The following is a 20888-nucleotide window of genomic DNA, read 5'->3' as shown; positions in this document are numbered from 1 at the left end:
AAGTCTTAGTAAATTGCATGACGTCGTTTTGAAGGCTCGGCCAATAGTAACCTTGTTTTAAGAGGGCATAAGTTCTCTGCCAACCGTTATGTCCTATCCATGGTGTGTCGTGACACTCTTTCACCAGCGATCTTCGTAGCTCCCCAGATCGAAGAATGTAGGGGCGATTGCCCTTAATGTACAGTAGGTCGTCTTCCACCCAAAATTGGCGTGTCTTTCCCTCTTTGGCCAACTGCATAATGGCCTGCGCCGATGTGTCATTTGCCAAGTGTGTCTTAACAGTTTCGCGTACTGTTCCATTCAACATACTTGCTTTCAGGTGCGCGAACATGCATAGGGCCCCATGCTCACTCTTCCGGCTAAGGGCATCGGCCCCTTGATTACATTTCCCCGGTCTATGCTCAAATTGGAAATCAAACTCTGCTAAACACTCCTGCCATCGTGTCTGCTTCGACAATAACTTTGGCTGGTTGAAAAAGTGGCAAATGGAGCTGTTGTCTGTCTTGACTACGAATTTGGCCCCTAAGAGATACTGTCTCCAGGCCCTCAAGCAGTGAACTACTGCCAACATCTCGTTCTCAGAGGCCGCATACCTCCGTTCTGCATCATTCAATTTCCTACTCTCATATGCGATGGGGTGTCTGTCTTGAAGGAGAACACCACCCAACGCAAAGTCAGAAGCATCAGTCTCGACTTCAAAAGGTTTGGTCACGTCGGCAATTCTGAGGACCGGTCCTTCGATCATCACTTTCTTCAAGCCCTCGAAGGCGGCTTGACGTTCGGGAGTCCAACAACAATGATTATCTTTCTTCAACAGCTCAATCAATGGTCCTACTCGTCTGGAGAATCCTTCTACGAACCGCCTATAGTAGTTGGCTAGTCCGAGGAAGGATCGTAATTCTGTCACGGATGTCGGCACCTTCCAATCTCTAATAGCAGACACCTTACCCTCTTCCATATCAATCCGACCACATTCAATCACGTGGTCGAGGAAATTTATGCGCTCTTAAGCAAAGGAGTACTTCTCTCTCTTTATGTATAGCTGGTTTTTTTCTCAGTTTTTCGAAGACTAGTTAGAGATGGTACCGGTGGTCTTCCATCGAGGCACTATAGACCACGATATCATCCAGATATACTACGAAAAATTTGTCGAGGTATTCGTGAAACACCTGATTTATCAGAGAACAGAAGGTTGTCGGAGCATTGGTGAGGCCAAAGGGCATCACAAGAAATTTGAAGGCTCCATACCTCGTAACGCAGGTCATCTTGGGTTCGTCTCCTTCAGCAATTTGAACCTGATAGTACCCCGACCGTAGGTCCAATTTTGAAAAGTATCTAGCACCGTGGAACTGATCAAATAAGTCCGTGATGATAGGAAGGGGGTACTTATTACGAACTATGAGCTTGTTCAAAGCCCGATAGTCGATGCATAGCCGAAGGCTTCCGTCCTTCTTCTTTTGAAACAACACTGGGGCTCCATGGGGGGCCTTTGCTGGTCTAATAAACCCTGCATCTATCAGCTCATCTAACTACTTTCGGAGTTCGGCCAACTCTGGCAGGGCCATACGATATGCATTCTTGGCGGGTGGCTGCGCCCCTGGTAGCAGCTCGATTTCATGATCGATCCCCCTTCGTGGAAGCAAGGACTTGGGCAAACTATCGAGCATGACATCACGATACTCTTCCAAGACATATAGAATGTCTCGGGGGACTTCTTCTTCTGCGGTCTCGACAGATTCAATCGGAATGGCCATGAACGTGGGTTCATCGTGGGCAAGGCCTCTTTTCAGTTGGAGGGTTGAGATCATTCTTAGCCCGTTCGGCTGTTTGATACTCGCTTGAACCATGGTGGGTGTAGATCCTGCAATCATTAAGCATTTGGCGATGGGCATCGGTATAAAGTCTGTCTCTTATACACATCTAGATGTGTATAAGAGACAGGGTATAACTTTGTGTTCGAGTAGAAATTCCATCCCCAACACTACGTCAAAGTCGTCCATCTTGACAATTACGAAGTCAGCAAGGCCTTTCCAGTCCCCTAACTTCACTAGCGTTCTCTTCGCTACCCTCGTAATGGGCAGGGCCGCAGAGTTCACAGCTTTCATCTTCCCAGCGTCTCTTTCCTAGGTTAAGTTCAGGCAACGGCTTCTGTTTCAGTCATGAAATTATGGGTTGCCCCATAGTCAACCATGGTGCTCTTGGCTGATCTCTGGTTGACCCAAGCATCCACATACATGAGTCCTCTTTCCAACGGCTCTTTCGTCTTTCCCATCTTCTTTTGGAGCGCAGATAAGAATTTCAGTGCCCCCATCCTAGGGTTTTCACTCTCTGCGGCCGGCTCAATTTTCGGTTCGCCTTTTTCAGCCTTGTCTTTTGAGCTTGAGGCCAACGTGACTTGGAAGGCATTGAAAGCAGTTCGATTCAGACACTCACCCGCTCTGTGTGGTCCTCTACATATATGAAACAAGACACTGGACGATTGTAGTTGTTATACTGTTGTGGCAGCCCTCGCCAATTGTTCCCTGATCTCGATTGGGAGGACTTACGGTCCCCCTTAGCGTTCTTGTCACCTCCCCCAGGTCTGGAAGGGCTGGAACCACTATTTTTGTTCCCACCATTTGAGGAAGTTGGTTGTTTCCTCACGTCTTGAGAGTCTGTGCTAAGGTCATATAACCGTTCCGCTGCCGCATAGGCAGAGGGGAGATCTTGTACTCACTGTTCATACAAAGTCCACGGTTTCAGCACTTCGACAAAACAGAAGACTTTGTCTTTCTCGAACATGTCACGTATGTCCAACATGAGTCCTGCAAATTGCTTCACATAATCCCTGATGTTGCCGTTTGTTTCAACTCTTGGAGTTTTTGTCGGGCCAAGATCTCGACATTCTCAGGAAAAAACTGCGAACGAAGTTCTTGTTTCAACTTATCCCAGGTATCTATTGTACACCGCCCTTCTTGTATCGCAAATCGTGATCTCCACCACAGCTTTGCATCTTCAGCTAGATGCATGGTCGCTAGTGTGACTTTTGACTCCTCTGTCACGATGTTCGTCGCCTTGAAGTATTGCTCAAGGTCGAAGATAAAGTTCTCTAAAGCCTTCGCTTCCCATACCCTACAGAAGGGTTTTGGTTCTGAGATTTTTATCCTACTCACTTACATTGCTCCCCAGGTGGGGCCTGGTTTCCCTACAGCTCGGATGGTGAGATTCCACCCTCGCACTCACATCCACAATCTCGACTCTGACAACATCAAGGGCCAATCGAAAAATCTTCAGACAGATCAGTTACCATCTGAATTATTGCTTTCTGGGAAGTCGTCAACTCTTCGACGCGCTCCTCTATGTGGGCAACAGAGCCCGATGAGCTACCCACGTTCAAACTGTCGGATCGTGCACCTTTGTCTCTAGGGTCTCCAACCCTCATCATCAGCTCTCTAATGGGTACCCCGTCTAGGCAGCCAACTACCGCATCAATTCCATCGCTTTCTCGGCAACTTCTTGCAACCGAGTCTACAAGAAACGAATACTATCAGGGACTTCTCTCAAGTAGAGCATTTTGCTCTTCCATCTCTACAGTTTGTCCACATGGGACTTATTCAAGTCTTTGTCACGACATGTTTACTGATTTTTCCCTCTGTGAGCCGACTTGGCTCTAATACCAACTGTCACAATCACACTTTTTGGAAGCTTCTCTTAGCGATTGTGCGGCACTTGTTCCGCTCACGAACAAGTCAGCCAATCCGAATAGGGAATGTCGATGGCACACCCGAGTGCCTCTCGCAACCTCCACCCCGTTTTAGGGAAAACATTTTAGAAAAACGGGTTTTGGAGAAAAAGGTTTCGCAAGCATTTTGGAGTATATGAGTAGAGAGAGATTGTAGTAGACTAGAAAGCAATGAGCAACAACAACAGCTTTATAGCGTACTACTCCTGGTATGGAAAGTGATGGTTAGTCTTATCCCCATATAGTGCATTCTAAACAAAAAGCCAACTGACACCCTTGCATATGCAAAAGGGCAAGCGGTCACTTACAATAAAAATACAAGGAAAGCAAAACTAACTTAACTAATACAATACATAGAACATGAAAACATGATAAAAGGGGGTTGGATTGGGTATGCGGCCATGGGTAACAGACCCTGGACAAGCATGACTGTGACACCGATGATGCCATGGATGGGCGGTGGAGTAGTCTCTCTCGAGCTCTATCTCCGACGAAGCTCCGGTCGTCAATCGGAAAGGGTTGTGGGAAATGAAGAACTCTTAAAGACTGTCTATTCATGCTCTCGTCTGTGATCACAAGAATCTGCCTAAGGCAAAGACTCGGATGCTTTGAATTTGGGCTCCAAGGCTCTATTTATAGAGTTCAAATGCCAACAACATTGGTAATCCCACTTTGAATCACTGTCATTCATGTCGTGGTAGGTGAAATGTCATCATGACCTTATCTCTTTGACACTCCCGAGGTATGTGTTCATGATTGTTTCTTTTGGAGTATCAACGCATCCCACCCACTTTGCGATCACTCTCTATCACCGCTATCACTCTGTAGTTGCAGCATTCCATGCTATGAACTTGTCTTCATGAAAATCAACACATGCGATCAACTTTACAATGGTCTGGGATCAACGCATGCAATCAATTCCTGTGATAACTACAAAAATAGACATTTTGACGCAAGATAACGCATGATATAGGGTTAACGGAAATTTTCAGCACTGATCGACACAAGCTCATTTTTGCACATGAATTCTTATCAATATCAACGCATATATTGCTCATCAACCCTCATGATTCTAAGTAAAAGGCTACAATAGCTTGTATTTCTACAAGCTATCAAATTCATATGAAATAACCATTCAAATGAAGGAACAGTGCAGCGCTTGCTCCTGTTTATTGGGTTACTAATGCGAGTCTTATAGTATCTTGGGTTGTTTCTTGAATCATAAGTATCTAGTATGTTTCTTGAGTAGTTAGGGTGGTTAGTCCTTATTTTAGGGTAATTAGGTATTACCAAGAACCATTGTTTGTATCTTAGGACAACTCTTTAAACTCAAATCATTTAATGATCTGTTTCCTGTTCACATAACAGTTATAGGGTTAGTTTAGCTAGTCGGCAGAACTCAAGTTATAAATAGCTTGCTGTAAATTGTAATTATTTGTAAAGATCAATTTTTGAATAAAACTCACTTCCGGATTTCAGTTTCCATCGGTTACTGGCTGAGGTTGTTTTAGTAGGATCGAGAAATATTTTTAGTTTACACACTATACATTTGAAGGATTTGCGGTTCACTAATCATTCTATTCAGAATTAGCTCACTTTTACAGAGTTATCAGATGTCGTATGTTAGTTCCCTTCTAAAGTTCTTTCAAACCTAAAATTTGTGGGAAATTATTAAGAACCAAGATAGTATGGACTACCTTTGTCCCACGTCGGTTAGAATGGGATGGCCAATGTGGTACTAAAATGGCTTGGCTCTCCCATCTGAATAGTTGGCTTTTGAGATGTGGTTCTCCAAAGTGCTTAAGTACCTAACAAAATTATTCCCTCCAACTGGCATATGTGGCTACCATATTATAACTTCAACAATGAACAACGAAGAACAGAGAGATTGAAAGTTTATTTCGGTAATCTAAGTATATCTATCACGATTGACTAGCAATTGTAAGATCGATTCATTTTATTAAAGTCTTGTTTTCCAAAAAAAATGGGAAACCAAGATATGCCATTGGAACAAAATTTTTATTTTTATTCCGTAAAAGAATGACTTGAACTTACCTTAGTCTCCACTGTGGAAGAAGAACCTAGAATAGAAGGCAAGAGCATTTGGTCCTTCTCCCTAAGCCTTCGAATCAATCTTGGAAAAATAGCTTGAGCAGGAGTAATACTAAGTTGGGTGACCACTTGGTAAGGCCTTGTGTTGCATCTTTTTTAAAAAATTGTTCAAACAATTAGACTATATCAGCATATCGCCTCTTTCAAAAGTACTGACCAACATAGTACTTTTTGGGGATGTTTGAGGCATTGAGTCAAGTTATGAAGTCAGAGTTAGGAAGTTTGTGTTTAGAATGCAAATTTGTAAGATGAAATTCCCTGATAAATGTACAAAATAGAGAAAGAGAGGAAGATGGAGTTCCTCGATAAATGTGTAAACTTCAATAGGAAACACTATTGAAGTTGAGTTATTTAACACCAACTTATGAAGTTGTAGGTCAAACACCCCCTTTATTTTATTTGGTATTTGGTATCTTGTATTTTCAAGCATTGCACTCTTTCCATTATATCATTTAAAGAATAAAATATTTGAATACATCATTTTTCTTACAGAAATTCGAACATATCTTACTGATTCATTTGATTCTCCTATAGTTACTATTTCTGACAAGAATTCCTGAGCAGCCTCTGCCAAATTGAAAACCATGATCCTTCCATCTCGAGCGTTATAATTTGCCTGGAAAATACAAACAATTGTTATCTCGGTATGAAGATTCAAAGACGGGGAAAACCATAAATTTCAAGTCTACCCATTAACAATCAACCATAGCAAACGAAACTTTTAAAATATATGGCGTTATGAAGCAATATATGGTGTTATGAAGCGATGAAAACTCCAATTGTGCTCTTGCGGATTCTTCAACTTTTATTTTTGAACCAGATACGTTTTTTCTTTTTTTTTTTTTTTTTTAAGGAAACATAATTTTTCATTGATATAATGTAGTTGAAAAATATATTTCCTATCGATTTCCTAAAAAAATAAAAGGTTTCTTAAATAGAAAAAATACCCATTACAAAATATAAGTACTAACAAATATTACAAAATATTTTTTTTATATCCATGAGTTTTCGGGTCAACTTACACGCACCTCGACTAATCTCATGGAACTACCCGCCTAACCCTACAGCATTCGAGTATCAAGGAAACTCGTAGGAAATTAATTTCCAGGTAGGTGGCCACCATGGATTTTACAAAATAAATACAATGAAGATATTAATGTTGAAATATGGTGTATTTGCCCTAAGGGCATTTTAGTCTTTTATTTCTCTCTGCTATTTTAAGGTTGTTTTGAGTCTATTTATTTCTGAGTCGGTGGTGCTTTGTAGATGTAACAAATTAATAAGAATTTATCTATCGTGGTTTTTTCTCCCTGGCTTAGAATTTTCCACGTAAACCTTGTCTTCATCTTTTCTTCCCTTATTTTTCAATATGGTATCAAAGCAAGGTGATGAAACCCTAGCTGCGATAAAAGAAATTCAATCACCAACCCTAGCAAGTGATGGAACTATGGCAGAAGCGACAAATACCGCTGCAATTCAGGCTACCGTTGACCGATATCTTCGATCCACCCTCAACCCAGTGCAATCACAGCAGCTGATTGGGACCAGCCCAACCGCGCCGCACGAGATCCAACTGTCGATTGGAGCCCCCTTAGCCACCTCGTCGATCAGGATTCCGCCAGCTGCTCAATCGCACGTTCAAGCAACCGCTCAACCAATCCAACCGGGAATCACTCCACCGTACAAACGATCGAGACCAACTTCGCGCCGATCCCTCAGCTCCAAATTACCAAGTCGTGTGCCGATCTCTTAGCTTCGCGCCGATCGGGACCAGCCGTGCAAAAGATCACGCTAGGCTCCAACTCCAGCACCGAGCCGTTCGAGCAACACTTCCGAGTTGGTCCGTCCTCCAACGTTCTTCCAGTCGGAGCACCGCTTTTGTCCAACACTCTCCAAGAATCGGTTCTTCCAGTCGAAACGCCAGCCCTCCAGCCGCCACACCAACCTCCTGTCTAGCCTCAATTTCGAGTCATAGATCATATGGGGAAGCTTCTTCCTCGGTTTCATGTGGGCAGAAACATCCTACAACCCCCTACATATCCCATCAGCATGGGTCGATTGGTTATAGTGGCTTAGGACCGATAAGTCTATCCCCGGTTGGAGTTCAACAACAATTGGCTAGTCTTCAACAACAGATTGCAGCGTTCGGGGCTATTTTTGGGACCGCAAATCTCTAGACAAATTCCCACTCAGATTTCCCGTCCAATCTATCTTTGTATACAGACAATTCAGTAACTACTTTCCCTCATTTACCTACTGCACATATTTTATCTGGATCTGTGAGAAATTCTAAAGGAATAATCACAAGAGAGAAAATGAATGGCCAACATTATTTCTCCTAGTCACAATCCATTAAAATGGCTCTCAAGGGGCGACATAAGTTCGAGTATTTAACTAGTGGGATAGCAAGTAGAGACCCTCAAAAGTGTGTTTGGAAGGGAGAGGACTCCTTCCTCCACTTGATGCTGATTAACAGCATGGAACCCCAAATCGAAAAACCTTTGCTCTATTCTTCTTCTGCTGGGGACATTTGCGACGAAGTCTAGAAGTTGTATTCTAAAAGGCAAAACGCAACACGCCTATATACATTGCGGAAACAGGTCCATGGATGCAAATAAGGGACCATGGATGTGACTTCGTACTTCAATAAACTGTCTTTACTGTGATATGGACTTGTGTCAAGAGATTGTCTGGAATTGCTCATGTGGCAGAGTTTAACATTTGAAGATTGAGGAAACTGATCGAGTTTATGTTTCCTTGCTAGGTTGAACTCAAAATTTGATACTGTTCGTAGTCGAATTATGGGACAAAGACCGATACCGTCCCTTATGGAGGTTTGCTTTGAGGTCAGGTTGGAGGAAGATAGGTCGAGTGCTATGAACGGTTGCGTTGTTACAACTGTTGACTCGGCTACGCTCGAGGTGAAATCATTTGGATTTGATAATGACAAGCAGAATGGGAAATCTCCTCCAATATATGAACATTGCAAGAAACCATGGCTCACGAAAGGTCAGTGCTGGAAACNATTTGATAATGACAAGCAGAATGGGAAATCTCCTCCAATATATGAACATTGCAAGAAACCATGGCTCACGAAAGGTCAGTGCTGGAAACTACATGGTCAAGCCCCGAATGGCAAACGTCGTCCTCCGGATGACAAGTCAAAATCTAGTAGAGCACTCGTGAGTGTACTGATGTTGCTACACAGTCTTAGATGACCAACCCAAGTGACCCAGGTACTGTTGGGGTCAGTGCGATTGTCCAATCAAGTACCCCTCAATCTTTTTAGTCTTCTTATTGAGGGATAAGAATCATGGATACTAGATTCAGGAGCAACCGATCACTTAACTGGTTCATCTAATCGATTCTTCTCATATTCTCCAAGTGCTGGAAATGAGAGGATTTGGATTGTAGATGGGTCTTTTGCTCCTGTTGCAGGAAAAGGTCATTTGTCTCCCTTCCATGGCTTGATCTTACGGAATGTGTTACACGTGCCAAAGATCTCTTACAATTTGTTGTTTTAAGTAAAATAACTAGGGATTTAAACTGCAAAGTTATTTTCTCACCTGATGTTGATTCCTTTCAGGACTTGAACTCGAGGACGACAATTGGCACTGCCCGGCATGATAGGGGTCTCTATTTCCTTTCTAATGATGCTACCTCTAGGAGTTTGTCTAGGACTAGTTTATTAGCTTCATTTACAATTTCAGAAAAATATTATTTGTTATGGCATTTCCGCCTTGGTCATCTAAACTTTCAATATATGAAATATTTGTTTCCCCATTTGTTTCGTGATGTGGATATTTCTTCGTTATCTTGTGATGTCTGTATACGTGCAAAATAGCCCAGGGTTTCCTTCCCCTCTCAGCCTTACAAATCTTCCCAACCTTTCCCATTTGGTTCATAGTGATGTTTAGGGTCCTTCAAACGTCACTACCTTATCCGGTAAGCGCTGGTTTGTCACTTTTTTCGATGATCACACCCGTCTTACATGGATCTTTCTTCTTACTGATAATTCGGAAGTCACGTCTGTTTTCCAAAAGTTCTATGGTCGAAACACAGTTTAATACGAAGATTGCTATTCTTCGAAGTGACAATGGGCGGGAGTTTGTTAATAACACCCTGCGCGAGTTTTTAACTTCGAAAGGCATCGTTCATCAAAATTCGTGTGCTTATACCCCACAACAAAATGGAGTGGCCGAACGAAAAAATCGCCACCTTATCGAGGTTGCCTGTTCCCCCATGCTTCCTATGTCTCTCCCCTCATACTTATGGGGGATGCTGTTTTAACTGCTGCACATCTTATTAATCGGATGCCCTCCCGTGTTCTTAAATTCCACACACCCCTTGAGTGTTTCAAAGAGTCTTTCTCATCCACGTGTCTCATCCCAGATGTCCCCCTTCGGGTGTTTGGGTGTATTTCCTTTGTTCATAGCCACGGTCCTCACCATACTAAATTTGCTGCTCATGCTCAAAAATGTGTCTTTGTCGGGTATCCACTTCACCAACGAGGTTATAAGTGCTTTCATCCGTCCTCTTCAAGGGGAGATCACTAGTGAAGAGACTAACTCATCTACATATTCCATTCCTATAGACTTCATTCCTGCACCTATCCTCGATACAAATGACCCTGTCCTTCCTACTAAACAAGTACCCTGGATAACATACTACAGGAAGAATCTTATAAAGGAAATAGTGTCTCCTGTTGCTCCACCGGAAACTGTCCAAGAATCGTAACCAGCACCAGCTCAAGTTCAAGGTACTTTTGTTTCTAATGATGGTTCTGAACGTGCAAATGATTGCATTAGAGGTGACGTGGGTAAGAATGATTGCATTGGAGGTGATGTGGGTGAGAATGGTGAGACTAATAAGATTGTCCCAGACAAGGTCGAAAGAGCAGGTAGTAATGGGTCACTAGGAGATACTCAGGGGAGTGAGGAGTTGCCATAAATGGGCAAGTGTGGTCCCCGTTCTTGTACTAATGAGAAGTCAGATAAACCAAGAGATTACGATGCCACGCTTGATGTAACAATTGCACTGCGGAAAGGGACTAGGTCATGTACTAGGTACTCTATGCATAGTTTCCTGTCTTACAGTAACTTGTCGTCTGGGTTTAAAGCCTTTCACTACCAATCTGGATACTGTGACAATACCTACCAACGTGCATATGGCCATGGAAATTCCCAAGTGGAGGGTTGTTAACAAAGACTGGCCTCTAGTGGCAAAGCTGAAAACAATCTGGGTTCTTCTCTCAGTTGCTGTTAACAAAAATTGGTCTCCCCATCAACTTGATGTAAAGAATGCATTCCTAAATGGTGAGCGCAGATGAGGTATATATGAGCCCTCATCCTGAATTTGAAGCACAATTTGATAGTCGGGTTTGTAAACTCAGAAAATCCTTATATGGCTTAAAACAGTCTCCGAGAGCATGGTTCGACAAATTTACCACCTTTGTTAAGTCCCAAGGTTTTGTTCAGGGGCATTCTGATCATACCTTGTTCACAAAGAGATCAACATCAGGGAAGATGGTGGTGTTGATTGTGTACGTTGATGATATTGTTCTGTCAGGTGACGATGCAACAGAGATTGCCAAATTAAAACGGAAAATGGCGGGTGAGTTTGAAATCAAAGATCTTGGTAGTTTAAGATATTTCCTCATAATGGAGGTAGCAAGATCGAAAGAAGGAATATTTGTTTCTCAACCAAAATATACTCTGGATTTGTTGAGGGAAACAAGAATGACTGAATGTAAACCCATTGATACTCCTGTTGAAGTCAATACCAAGCTGGGGGATTCTGTTGAAGGAGTTCCTATTAATAAAGAAAGGTATCAGTGTCTCGTAGGAAAATTGATTTACTTATCTCATATCAAACCAGATATATCTTATGCTGTCAATATGGTCAATCAGTTTATGTAGGCTCCTTACGTTAAGCATATGGAGGCCGTTACTCATATTCTAAGGTATTTGAAATCTGCTCCGAGAAAAGGCTTAATGTTCAGGAAACATGATAAAAGATCCATCAAGACTTGTACTGACTCAGATTGGGCAGGATCTGTTACAGATCGAAAATCAACCTCTGGATATTGTACCTTTGTGTGGGGTAATCTTGTTACCTGACGAAGTAAGAAACAATTGGTGGTTGCTAGAAGTAGTGTTGAGGCAGAATACAGGGCTATGAGCCTGGGAATATGCAAAGAGATATGGTTGAAGAAAGTTTTGTTTGATCTTCACCAGGACAGTCATGAGCCTATGAAACTTTATCGCGATAATAAGGCAGCTATCAGCATTGCCAACAATCTAGTGCAACATGATAGAACAAAACATGTGAAGATTGACAGACACTTCATTAAAGAAAAAATAGACAACGGCAGTATTTGTACTCCATACATTCCTTCAAGCCAACAGGTTGCTGATGTCCTCACTAAAGGATTTCCAAAGAAAAGCTTGGACACTTTTGTTAGCAAGTTCGGTATTATGATATCTATGTCCCAACTTAAGGGGGTGTTGAAATATGATGTATTTGCCCTAAGGGTGTTTTAGTCTTTTACTTCTCTCTGGCCTCTGCTATCTTAAGGTTGTTCTGAGTTTATTTATTTCTAAGTCTGTGGTGCTTTGTAGATGTAACAAATTAATAAGAATTTATCTATCGTGGTTTTTTCTCCCTGGTTTAGGGTTTTCCACGTAAACCGTGTCTGTCTTTTCTTCCCTTATTTTTCAATAATTAATAAACAAGAAAATAATCAATACTTCTGCTCAAGTTGGTTTGAAGATATCATTCATTGTCAGTTTATCAATCAAATTGTTGAATTGCCACTTTGGGAGGCCTTTAGTTAACACATATGCAATTTGTTCTGTTGTTGGAAGGCAGGAAATGTATATTACTCCTATATTAATCTTCTCCTTTATGAAGTGTTTATTAACTTTAATATGTTTTGTCCTTTCATAAAGAACTGGATTGTGGGTAATGGAAATTGTTGTCTTGTTATCACAGTAAATGCGATGGGCATTATCTGAGAAAATTCCAATTCTTCCACTAGCTTTTACATCCATACACCCTTGCAAATACCATGGGCTAATGCCCTAAATTCTGCTTCAGTACTACTTCTTGCAACCACACTTTGCTTTTTCTTTCGCCAAGTGACTAGACTCCCTCCAACAAATTAGTAACCAAAAGTGATCTTCTATCAATTGAAGTTGCCCACCCAATCAACATCAATGTACACTTCAACATGTAGGTGGTCATGCTTCTTAAAAAGTATGTCTTTTCCTAAAGTACCTTTCAAATATTTTAGGATCCTATAAACTGCTTCAAAGTGAGTAGAACTAGGAGCATGCATGAACTACTTACCATACAACTGCAAACGCTATGTCAGGATAGGTGTGAGAGAGGTATATGAATCTCCTCACAAGTTTCTGGTACTTTTCTTTTTCTTTAACCTCTTTTTCTATTCGGATGTCCCCAAAGGGACTTAACCTCTTTTTTTGTTGCAGCTAGCCATTTTAAATTCTGCTCTATAGGAGTTTCCATTGTCTTGTAACCAAGTAAAGCCATCTCTTTCGGTAGATCAAAAATATACTTCCTTTGGTTGACAAGGATGCCATTTTTTGACCCAGTAAACTCCATGCCTAGGAAATACTTTAGAGTCTCTAGGTCCTTGATTTGAAAATCATTAGCTAGTTTTTCCTTCACAATAGTTAGTTCTCTCTCATCATTACCTGTTAGAATAAAATCACCGACATACACTATCAAAACAACAACCTTCTCATTTTCAATAAGTTTATAGAACATAGTATGATAGGCTTGACTTTGAAGAATCCATAGCTTGTAACTACTTTTCCAAACGGTTCAAACCAGGCTCCGTATAACAATTTCTTTAACTTGCATACTTTGTATCACGAGATCCACCTCAAAATCAGATGGCAAATCCGAAGCTTCTTTAGGACACGGCTGGCAACACTACGCTGATTCTATAAATATTTAGCTTCGATTTTAGGTCAAAGGAGGAGAGTTTTAGCCGATTTTGAGAGCCCTCAACTCGGTTATGGCCATTCTTGGCCAAAACCCATGAAATTTCTTTAGACTTTGACTTGTATTTGAAGATTTTGGCATTTGGATTCATGTTTTGACGACTGGCTAGAGGCCCAGACGTCGATTTTGAGGTTTATTGGGAATTTTTTATGGATTTATGATATTTTCATGCATGTTCTAGGGATTTTCTGCTTGTTCTTATTTTTGTCTCTTTGCTTTGATTCATATACAATTTATGTTCAATTAATGTGACAAATTAGTCGTCTTAAACATGTTTTGTGTATGTTTGCTATGCATGTTGTAGTTATCCGTAATTGTAACCATAGCATGCTTAATTTGAGTAGAAATAGGTTTAGTTATAATTATGGTTCGATTTCTAGCTTTTCTAGGATCACCCAATAGCAAAAGATGATGAAACCTAAGGAAAGGAAATACGTCAGGTTAGATTTGGCTAATTTAACTTAATATTCTAATCAATCCAAGAACTTAATGCGGTTAACTAACTAAATAGACTTGCGTGACAATACTTAGTTAATTTAAGAATCAACATCCGCTTTGGTTTTCAAAAGGGAGTCTGTCTAACTTTTCTAGATAATCTATTAGGCTTGATAAATCAGTTAACCCATGAACATTTGCATGATAAATCAATGAATTAATCCATAGATAGTTCAACAACAATCTCTTAATTGACAAAAGTAATCTTATGTATCACTTTCTCTCTCTCAATCTATCATACTTTTTGCACTTTAATTTCCTACAATTTAGTTTTCTTGTCAATCCAAACTCAACCCCCCCCCCCCCCAAGACCAATTTAACGAGAGATTTTATCTTAGGCTCCATGTGATTCGACCCGGTCTTGCTACTAAGACTACTTGTTAGTTGAAATGCTAAATTGTGAATATAAATATTATTTGATTGATAGAAAGTCTCGACAACTTCCTGTACATCAATTTGTTACCTGGACCTCCTCCTCCTTCAATAGATCTTCTATCTTGAACATAATACATGACAATTTCTACAATAAACCCACTAAGTTTAATCCTCTTCCGACTCCAAAGCTTGCCTCTTGCCTCTAAAAGTGCTTTCAAAACCCCACCTGAGATCCACTCAAAAGAATGGAGACATACTTTCAGTCTTTTCCACAATGACCTTATGCCATACAGTGTCAAAAACAGGAAAAGCACCACTACTATTTAGTCGAGAAGGTCTCATCTCGCACCCCTAAATTACCTATGCCTAATCCCCTTTTTAGATGATATAATATTAAATTTGCCTTCACCCATAAACAAAGCTAGGATTTTATCTTATTCAATTCTAGCCTTTGTTTGTCGATCTTTGCCTTCATCAATTGGTCGTTGATGGAGGCAAATTTACACAAATTCCGATCTCTCGTAACAGAGCATTAGGGTTTTAGCTCTAGCCGCCACTTCATCCGATCAGCTCCAGCCGCAGCCACCACCTGCTCAACGTCACCGCCACCCAGGTATAGATATATTCCATTTACTGTGAGTTTTGCTCGCGCACATCTATAGCCCCCAAGATCATTGGTCTTGTTTCATGTCGTCATGCCCAAATTTGAGACGAACAGACGGTGTGCTGGAAGGAGTACGTGATGGTGACGTCGCTCAAAGTGCGTGACGGCACCCATGCCAGTGATGGGAAGAGTGCATTAGTAGATCAAAGGATCTACAGAGGTGGCTGACGGCCTATGAAGCACAGATACTTCAAAGTGGGCAGAGAATCGGTATCAGATACGTATCTATACTGGTACATCCAGATATGTGAATGAAGTATCTGTTTTCTAATTTTGGACATGCATGTCCCTTTCCAGATATGTGAAGGGGACACGACAATAAAAAATAATAAAAATAAAAAAATAAAAAATACACTTGGTTTGAATTTTAAGCCCACAACCCACTTATTTTATAAAAATATTATAATTTCCAACAACCCAAAAAGGAAAATAAGTAAAATAAAAATAGAAAAATAAAACAAACCCTAAAATCAAATTTCCCTCTCATCCGATTCACATTCAGTCTCTTCTGTATTCTCTTCGTCTCCAATGCACAAGTCACGCCGCCCCCCATCTTCTTCCCATTTATTCGACTAAGCAAAGCCAAACCTGCATTGTTCGTCGCCGCACCGCAGCCTTGCTGTCGACCATGCCTCAGAAGAAAAATAAGGGTAGAAACTAGGATGGGGGAAGAACAACAAGAAAAAGATGATGAGTCGGTACTTGAGAGGAGGAGACAAATAAAATGAAGAAGAAGAAAAAGAAAAGTAAAAAGAGGAAGAGGGGCCTATGAAGGAAGGAAGTCGATTGAGAGGCTTTTCATATTTCTAGAAGGAATAAAGGACTACATGCAAACTACACATCAACACTGGCTGCCAAATGGCAAGATTTTTCCTAAAATTCTACATTTTATAGGATTGTTTAATACTTAGTTGCTAATTTTAGCACATTTGAAAAATTCTCCACTTTTTTCCCTAAATTATTTATGCTAATTGTTGTTTTAAATATTAAACAATCTCGTTACTATCATTATGTTTTTATAGTTCAATTTTTTAATCCATAATGGCTAATTTTAATTATTTTACTAAATGTATAAATATAAAGAAAATATATGTAAAATATAGATATAAAAAATGACGTATCCTCAAATGTATCCGTAGTTTTTTAGAAATTGACGAATCGTCGTATCCTATCATATCCGTATTCGTATTTGTACTTCATAGGTGGCAGCTAGAATATCTACACAAAAACCCCAAAGGGCTCTGATACCATATTGTTTTGGGTACATTATTGAATAATTAGCTTAATCATAATAATTTTACAAAGGTGAATGGAAGATTACATAGACACGAACAAAACCAACAAAGGAAAGAAACAGGAAAGGAAAAATACTAGAAAGGAAAAATATAGGTAAGGACAATACATAAAATCCATAACTGGAATAAATCATAATCTCTGTTAACACACCCAAAATCCAATGGCTTGGCCACTACTCGTGGCCCTACTAAAGGAGAACCCTTCCCCTTGTCAATCCCTTCCCATAAGAAATCCCTCCAAAACTTCTCCAAATCCTATTAACGACAGGGGTACCCCAAACAGGGAAAGAAAAGTTTTTGGCAATAATAACTACATAAATCTTTGTTTCAGTGTTGCCATTATCACCCATTAAAATGTAATGGTTCAATGCTTTAAGAATAAAAAAATAGGGCCTAAGGGAGAATCTAAAACTAGTTGAATTGGTACAATTACTGAAATACTACCAATTCAACTTGTTGTACAATTACTGAAATAAATGTCGTATCTACAAAAGTACTTTTAAAAAATTTAGAAATAAACAGGTATATGTTTCATCAAATAACGCTAGCTTGTACCTGTTCGTGGAGAAGAGAAAGTAGCTTTTCAATGTCACCTTTTGCCAAACCTCTCTCCGGAGTTATAAGCAACTTTGGGCATTTGTATGGGTATCCAGGTAAGTACCTAACTAATAACAAGAAGAAATATAGATTTAACTCAGCAACTCAAGAAGAAAAACAAAAATAAAATTGAAAACAGCCATACTTCACCGAAAGAAGAGCAGATACATCTAGATCTTCGAACCCCATGTCATTTGAATATGGTCTGATTGCCAAGGAAAAATTGAAGCTCAAAGACTAAAATATTTTAATTCATTGGTATAGAAGGTGCAGTAGAATATAAGACATACTTAAGTTTGATGGTAACTTGAGGAGAAGGACCAGTGACAACTTTGCAGTCTTCTTGAAAGATCGCACACCTAAAAACAAAATAATGTAGATTTTGATTTTTAGTTTTTCTTTCTATTGGAACTTTGTCTCCTTCACATGGGTGGAGGATACTTTACCTCTAGAACTATTTTTATAAGAAACAACACTTTCATTGAGAAACATGAAAGAATACAAAAAGGCACACAGAAACAAAAACCATATTAAGCAGTCACAACAATTAACTATATAGAAATGGAGTCCAGCCCAAAAGAATAATTATAGAACTCTTTGGTAATCTGAAACTTCTTGACAATTTCTACAATAAGAAACAAAATCATTGATAAAATGAAAGATATTATAAGAAATTCACCAATTGAGAACGATAGACTTAAGGGAAAATAAGAAATGTGTTTGGAAGAAGAAATCCAGAAAGAAGTGAAATAGATAATTAAATTCCATCCCTCCCCTCTTGTCCTTCCCCCTCTATAAAAACCCTTCATTTCTTTCTAGCCAACTGCCAAGTCTCCCTGGAAACGGCTTTATTTGCATTAAGCCACAAGATGGTTCTTTTCTTGTTGACAGAAATATCCTATTTGCTTTTGCATCTCTTTTAATTTTTTTCCTTTTTTCCCCTTTTTTCATGTGACAAAGGAAACATTGCAGAATTGAACCAATATATTACAAACAAAAGCAACCAGAAAAAAAGTTAAAGAAAACTAAAACAACTAATTAACCTAACAATACAAAACCAAAAGAATACACGGACATCTTTTGTAACTTCTACCTGCATCAATGAAGAAAGTCATAAAGACAACCTTGTAAGAACAGCTTAAGGCTACTTGCATTGCAAAACAGACATCCAAACAAAACTGAAAGGTTCCTCTAAATATTTAGAGAATGAGCAATCTAGAAACAAAAGTGAAGCATCTTAAGGAGGTGCACATCGCACACCACCTTGAAACATGTGTGCTTCTTCTAGTATTATCGTGAGTTCTAACTTCCTCCTAGAAAAAGGAACTGAAGGCCAGTTTAATATTCTTGGAGACTTGGATTACTTTTCTTTCCAAAATATTTTGCTAACTTCAATTGAGATAGAGTTGAGAAGATAGCAGAGATACTTTGAACTGAGATATATGGCAAAAATCATCCAGGTACTCTTTTTGTAGTTCAATGTGGCCAAGAGAGAGACCCAAAATCTTCTACACTTCATTCCAGTACCCCACCTACTCAACCCAATACCTAACTCAAGCCAACAACTATTCCCCCCTAGCAAGAGCATGAGTCTTAAGGAAACCATGGGAGGCAAACACCCCAACAACGGAGTTTAAAGCAATCAACCAACCACGCGATGGAGCTCAACAGGAAGGAGAGGATGAAGGAATAGTGATACCTGTATCTATTAACCCTAGCTTGACTTCTCAATTTTTTCATCTACATTGATAGAGAAAGATTTCCCACTAGTTGAGAATATTTGTTTAATTAGTTCCAGCCCATTAAAAGACAAGGGGGGTGGAAGAGGAGCAACAGTAGGACATAAGAAGAGGAGTTGTGTTAGAGAAGGGGTGGTGACAGATGGGGAGGAGAGGAAAAGAGCACCACTACTTACTTGTCTATACGATGATATGAACTCTTATCTCTACGTATGATGTAAAGTCGTAGTACATCCACAAAAAGTCAAAATCAAATTTGTCCTTTAAGTTTTAGTTTTATTTTCTGCACCAAAGGGCCACCAAATTCTTTTTCCTCGAGACCAAAAAAAATATTTTATGTTTTATAGCATTTAATCAACACTACAACTTTCCACCCATTGCAATCACCTCCAACCTAGAAAATGAGGTTGCATTCAACCTGTATAGCACTTCCGTCAACTGACCAAAGCAATGATTTTTTATTGCAATATTTTGGATCTCAACCAGTAGCAGATCTTCTATGACATCCACCAACCAAACCATCGTTTGGTAATCTGAGTTACATTTGTAGGGGTTAAAAGGAATTCCATACAATGACTGTCAGCTTCCTACTTCTATTTATCTCCCATTGATGGTAAAGATTTTGTTTTCTACCCCACAGTAGCATTGTAGTCATCGTTCAAAATGATAAAAGACGGAGGGGTTAACCCAATGCCAACCAATTAGAGATCAGTTAGGGTATGACGTAAATGGGATCCAACTGGTTGTAATTTATCATTAACGATTGGTTTCAATCGAATTGAATCTTATAAGGTAGAATAACAATGAACAATAAATCAGTAACAAGTTCCCACCCACCACCAATTGAACAACTTGCTAGTATATTAGAAGCATGGAGCAGACACCAATAACATAACAAAATCACTTAATGCAAAGAGGCACTTACAATGCAGTCATCTCTTCTGTGATAAGCTCGCTCTCTTCACCACTGAACGAGTAATCTGTCAGTGGTGTCCTTCCTTTGCTCCTCTTCCCACCCCTTCCCCCACCACGCCGCTTCTTCTTCGAACTCTGCCCCATTTCCAAAGCCAAACATAAAACTCGACCCGCAACCTCACATTCACAACCTCACCAGCATATTTCGTGGCCAATCACTCATGACCACGCCGTATCCATCTTCCACTTCACATCAATCTCTCTTACTCTCGCATAAGTCTAGTCCAAAATTCATTGAAAAAAACACAATTCAAAATGAACGCCTATCAGCTGATCCGATGAAATAAAATAACCTCAAAATGGAAAAACTGAAGTTCTGTGGCGTTTTGGAGTGGCAAGAACGTGGGACACTCGTGAATGAAGCAGCACGAACACGTAGAACAAAAGTCAGCGCAGATTGAGGTAAAGAAGCAATGGAATCAAACGGAGATTCTGAGACGGTGGGCAGCCGATTTTGATCCTGGTATGATTCCAAATTCGGAATTCGATTTCTGGAAGCCTATGTCGTTACGTTCCTTCATGAACAGAGTGGTGAGCTCCCACGAACCGTCCGTCTTCCAAGGCCGCCAAAAACATAAAAAAATTCTAGAATACACTTTTCAGAATTTTGATAAAAAGTAGTCTCTTCTTGCAAATTCCAATCTTAAGTCTTTTATGAAATGTGATCCTTTTTTAACACTAACACGTGTGGTGGTTTGGAATTTGAATCTCCCGCCTCAAGAAAATACACCATGAACTCTACGTATCCAAACACAATTCATTAGATAAAACATAAGTTACCATATCAAATATTGATAGTTTAATCTTTTACCTCTAAAATGGTTGAAACTATAGTTGATAACTTGTAGAAATACAAGTTATTGTGGCTTAGAATTATAATATTT

At 39.9% G+C, this 20888-nt stretch overlaps 1 protein-coding gene across 5 annotated transcripts in view; it reads right to left on the bottom strand.

Annotated features, from left to right (window-relative positions):
- The window catches only part of LOC120075710 (eIF-2-alpha kinase GCN2), an 89111-nt gene extending 68538 nt beyond the window's left edge, over nt 1–20573 (bottom strand). Inside the window, exons 1-5 of one of the 5 annotated variants that reach the window (XR_005481388.1) lie at nt 19955–20573; nt 17581–17649; nt 17436–17495; nt 17249–17354; nt 6345–6449 (exon numbers count right to left, since the gene is read on the bottom strand). Coding sequence is in view for 4 of the 5 variants with exons in the window: in XM_039029330.1 (XP_038885258.1) it covers nt 6345–6449; nt 17249–17354; nt 17436–17495; nt 17581–17649; nt 19955–20088 (474 nt within the window). In the remaining variant the exon portion in view is untranslated. Of the gene's footprint in view, nt 1–6344; nt 6450–15861; nt 16056–17248; nt 17359–17435; nt 17496–17580; nt 17650–19954 lie in introns of those variants that run through there. The other 4 variants (XM_039029330.1, XM_039029329.1, XM_039029331.1 and 1 more) reach the window with 4 other exon arrangements.
- Nucleotides 20574–20888: the final 315 nt, after the last annotated feature.

Source organism: Benincasa hispida, chromosome 4 (assembly GCF_009727055.1).
Source record: "Benincasa hispida cultivar B227 chromosome 4, ASM972705v1, whole genome shotgun sequence".
In the NCBI taxonomy this organism is placed as follows: domain Eukaryota; kingdom Viridiplantae; phylum Streptophyta; class Magnoliopsida; order Cucurbitales; family Cucurbitaceae; genus Benincasa; species Benincasa hispida.
This window is presented reverse-complemented; position numbering and strand designations above follow the sequence as displayed.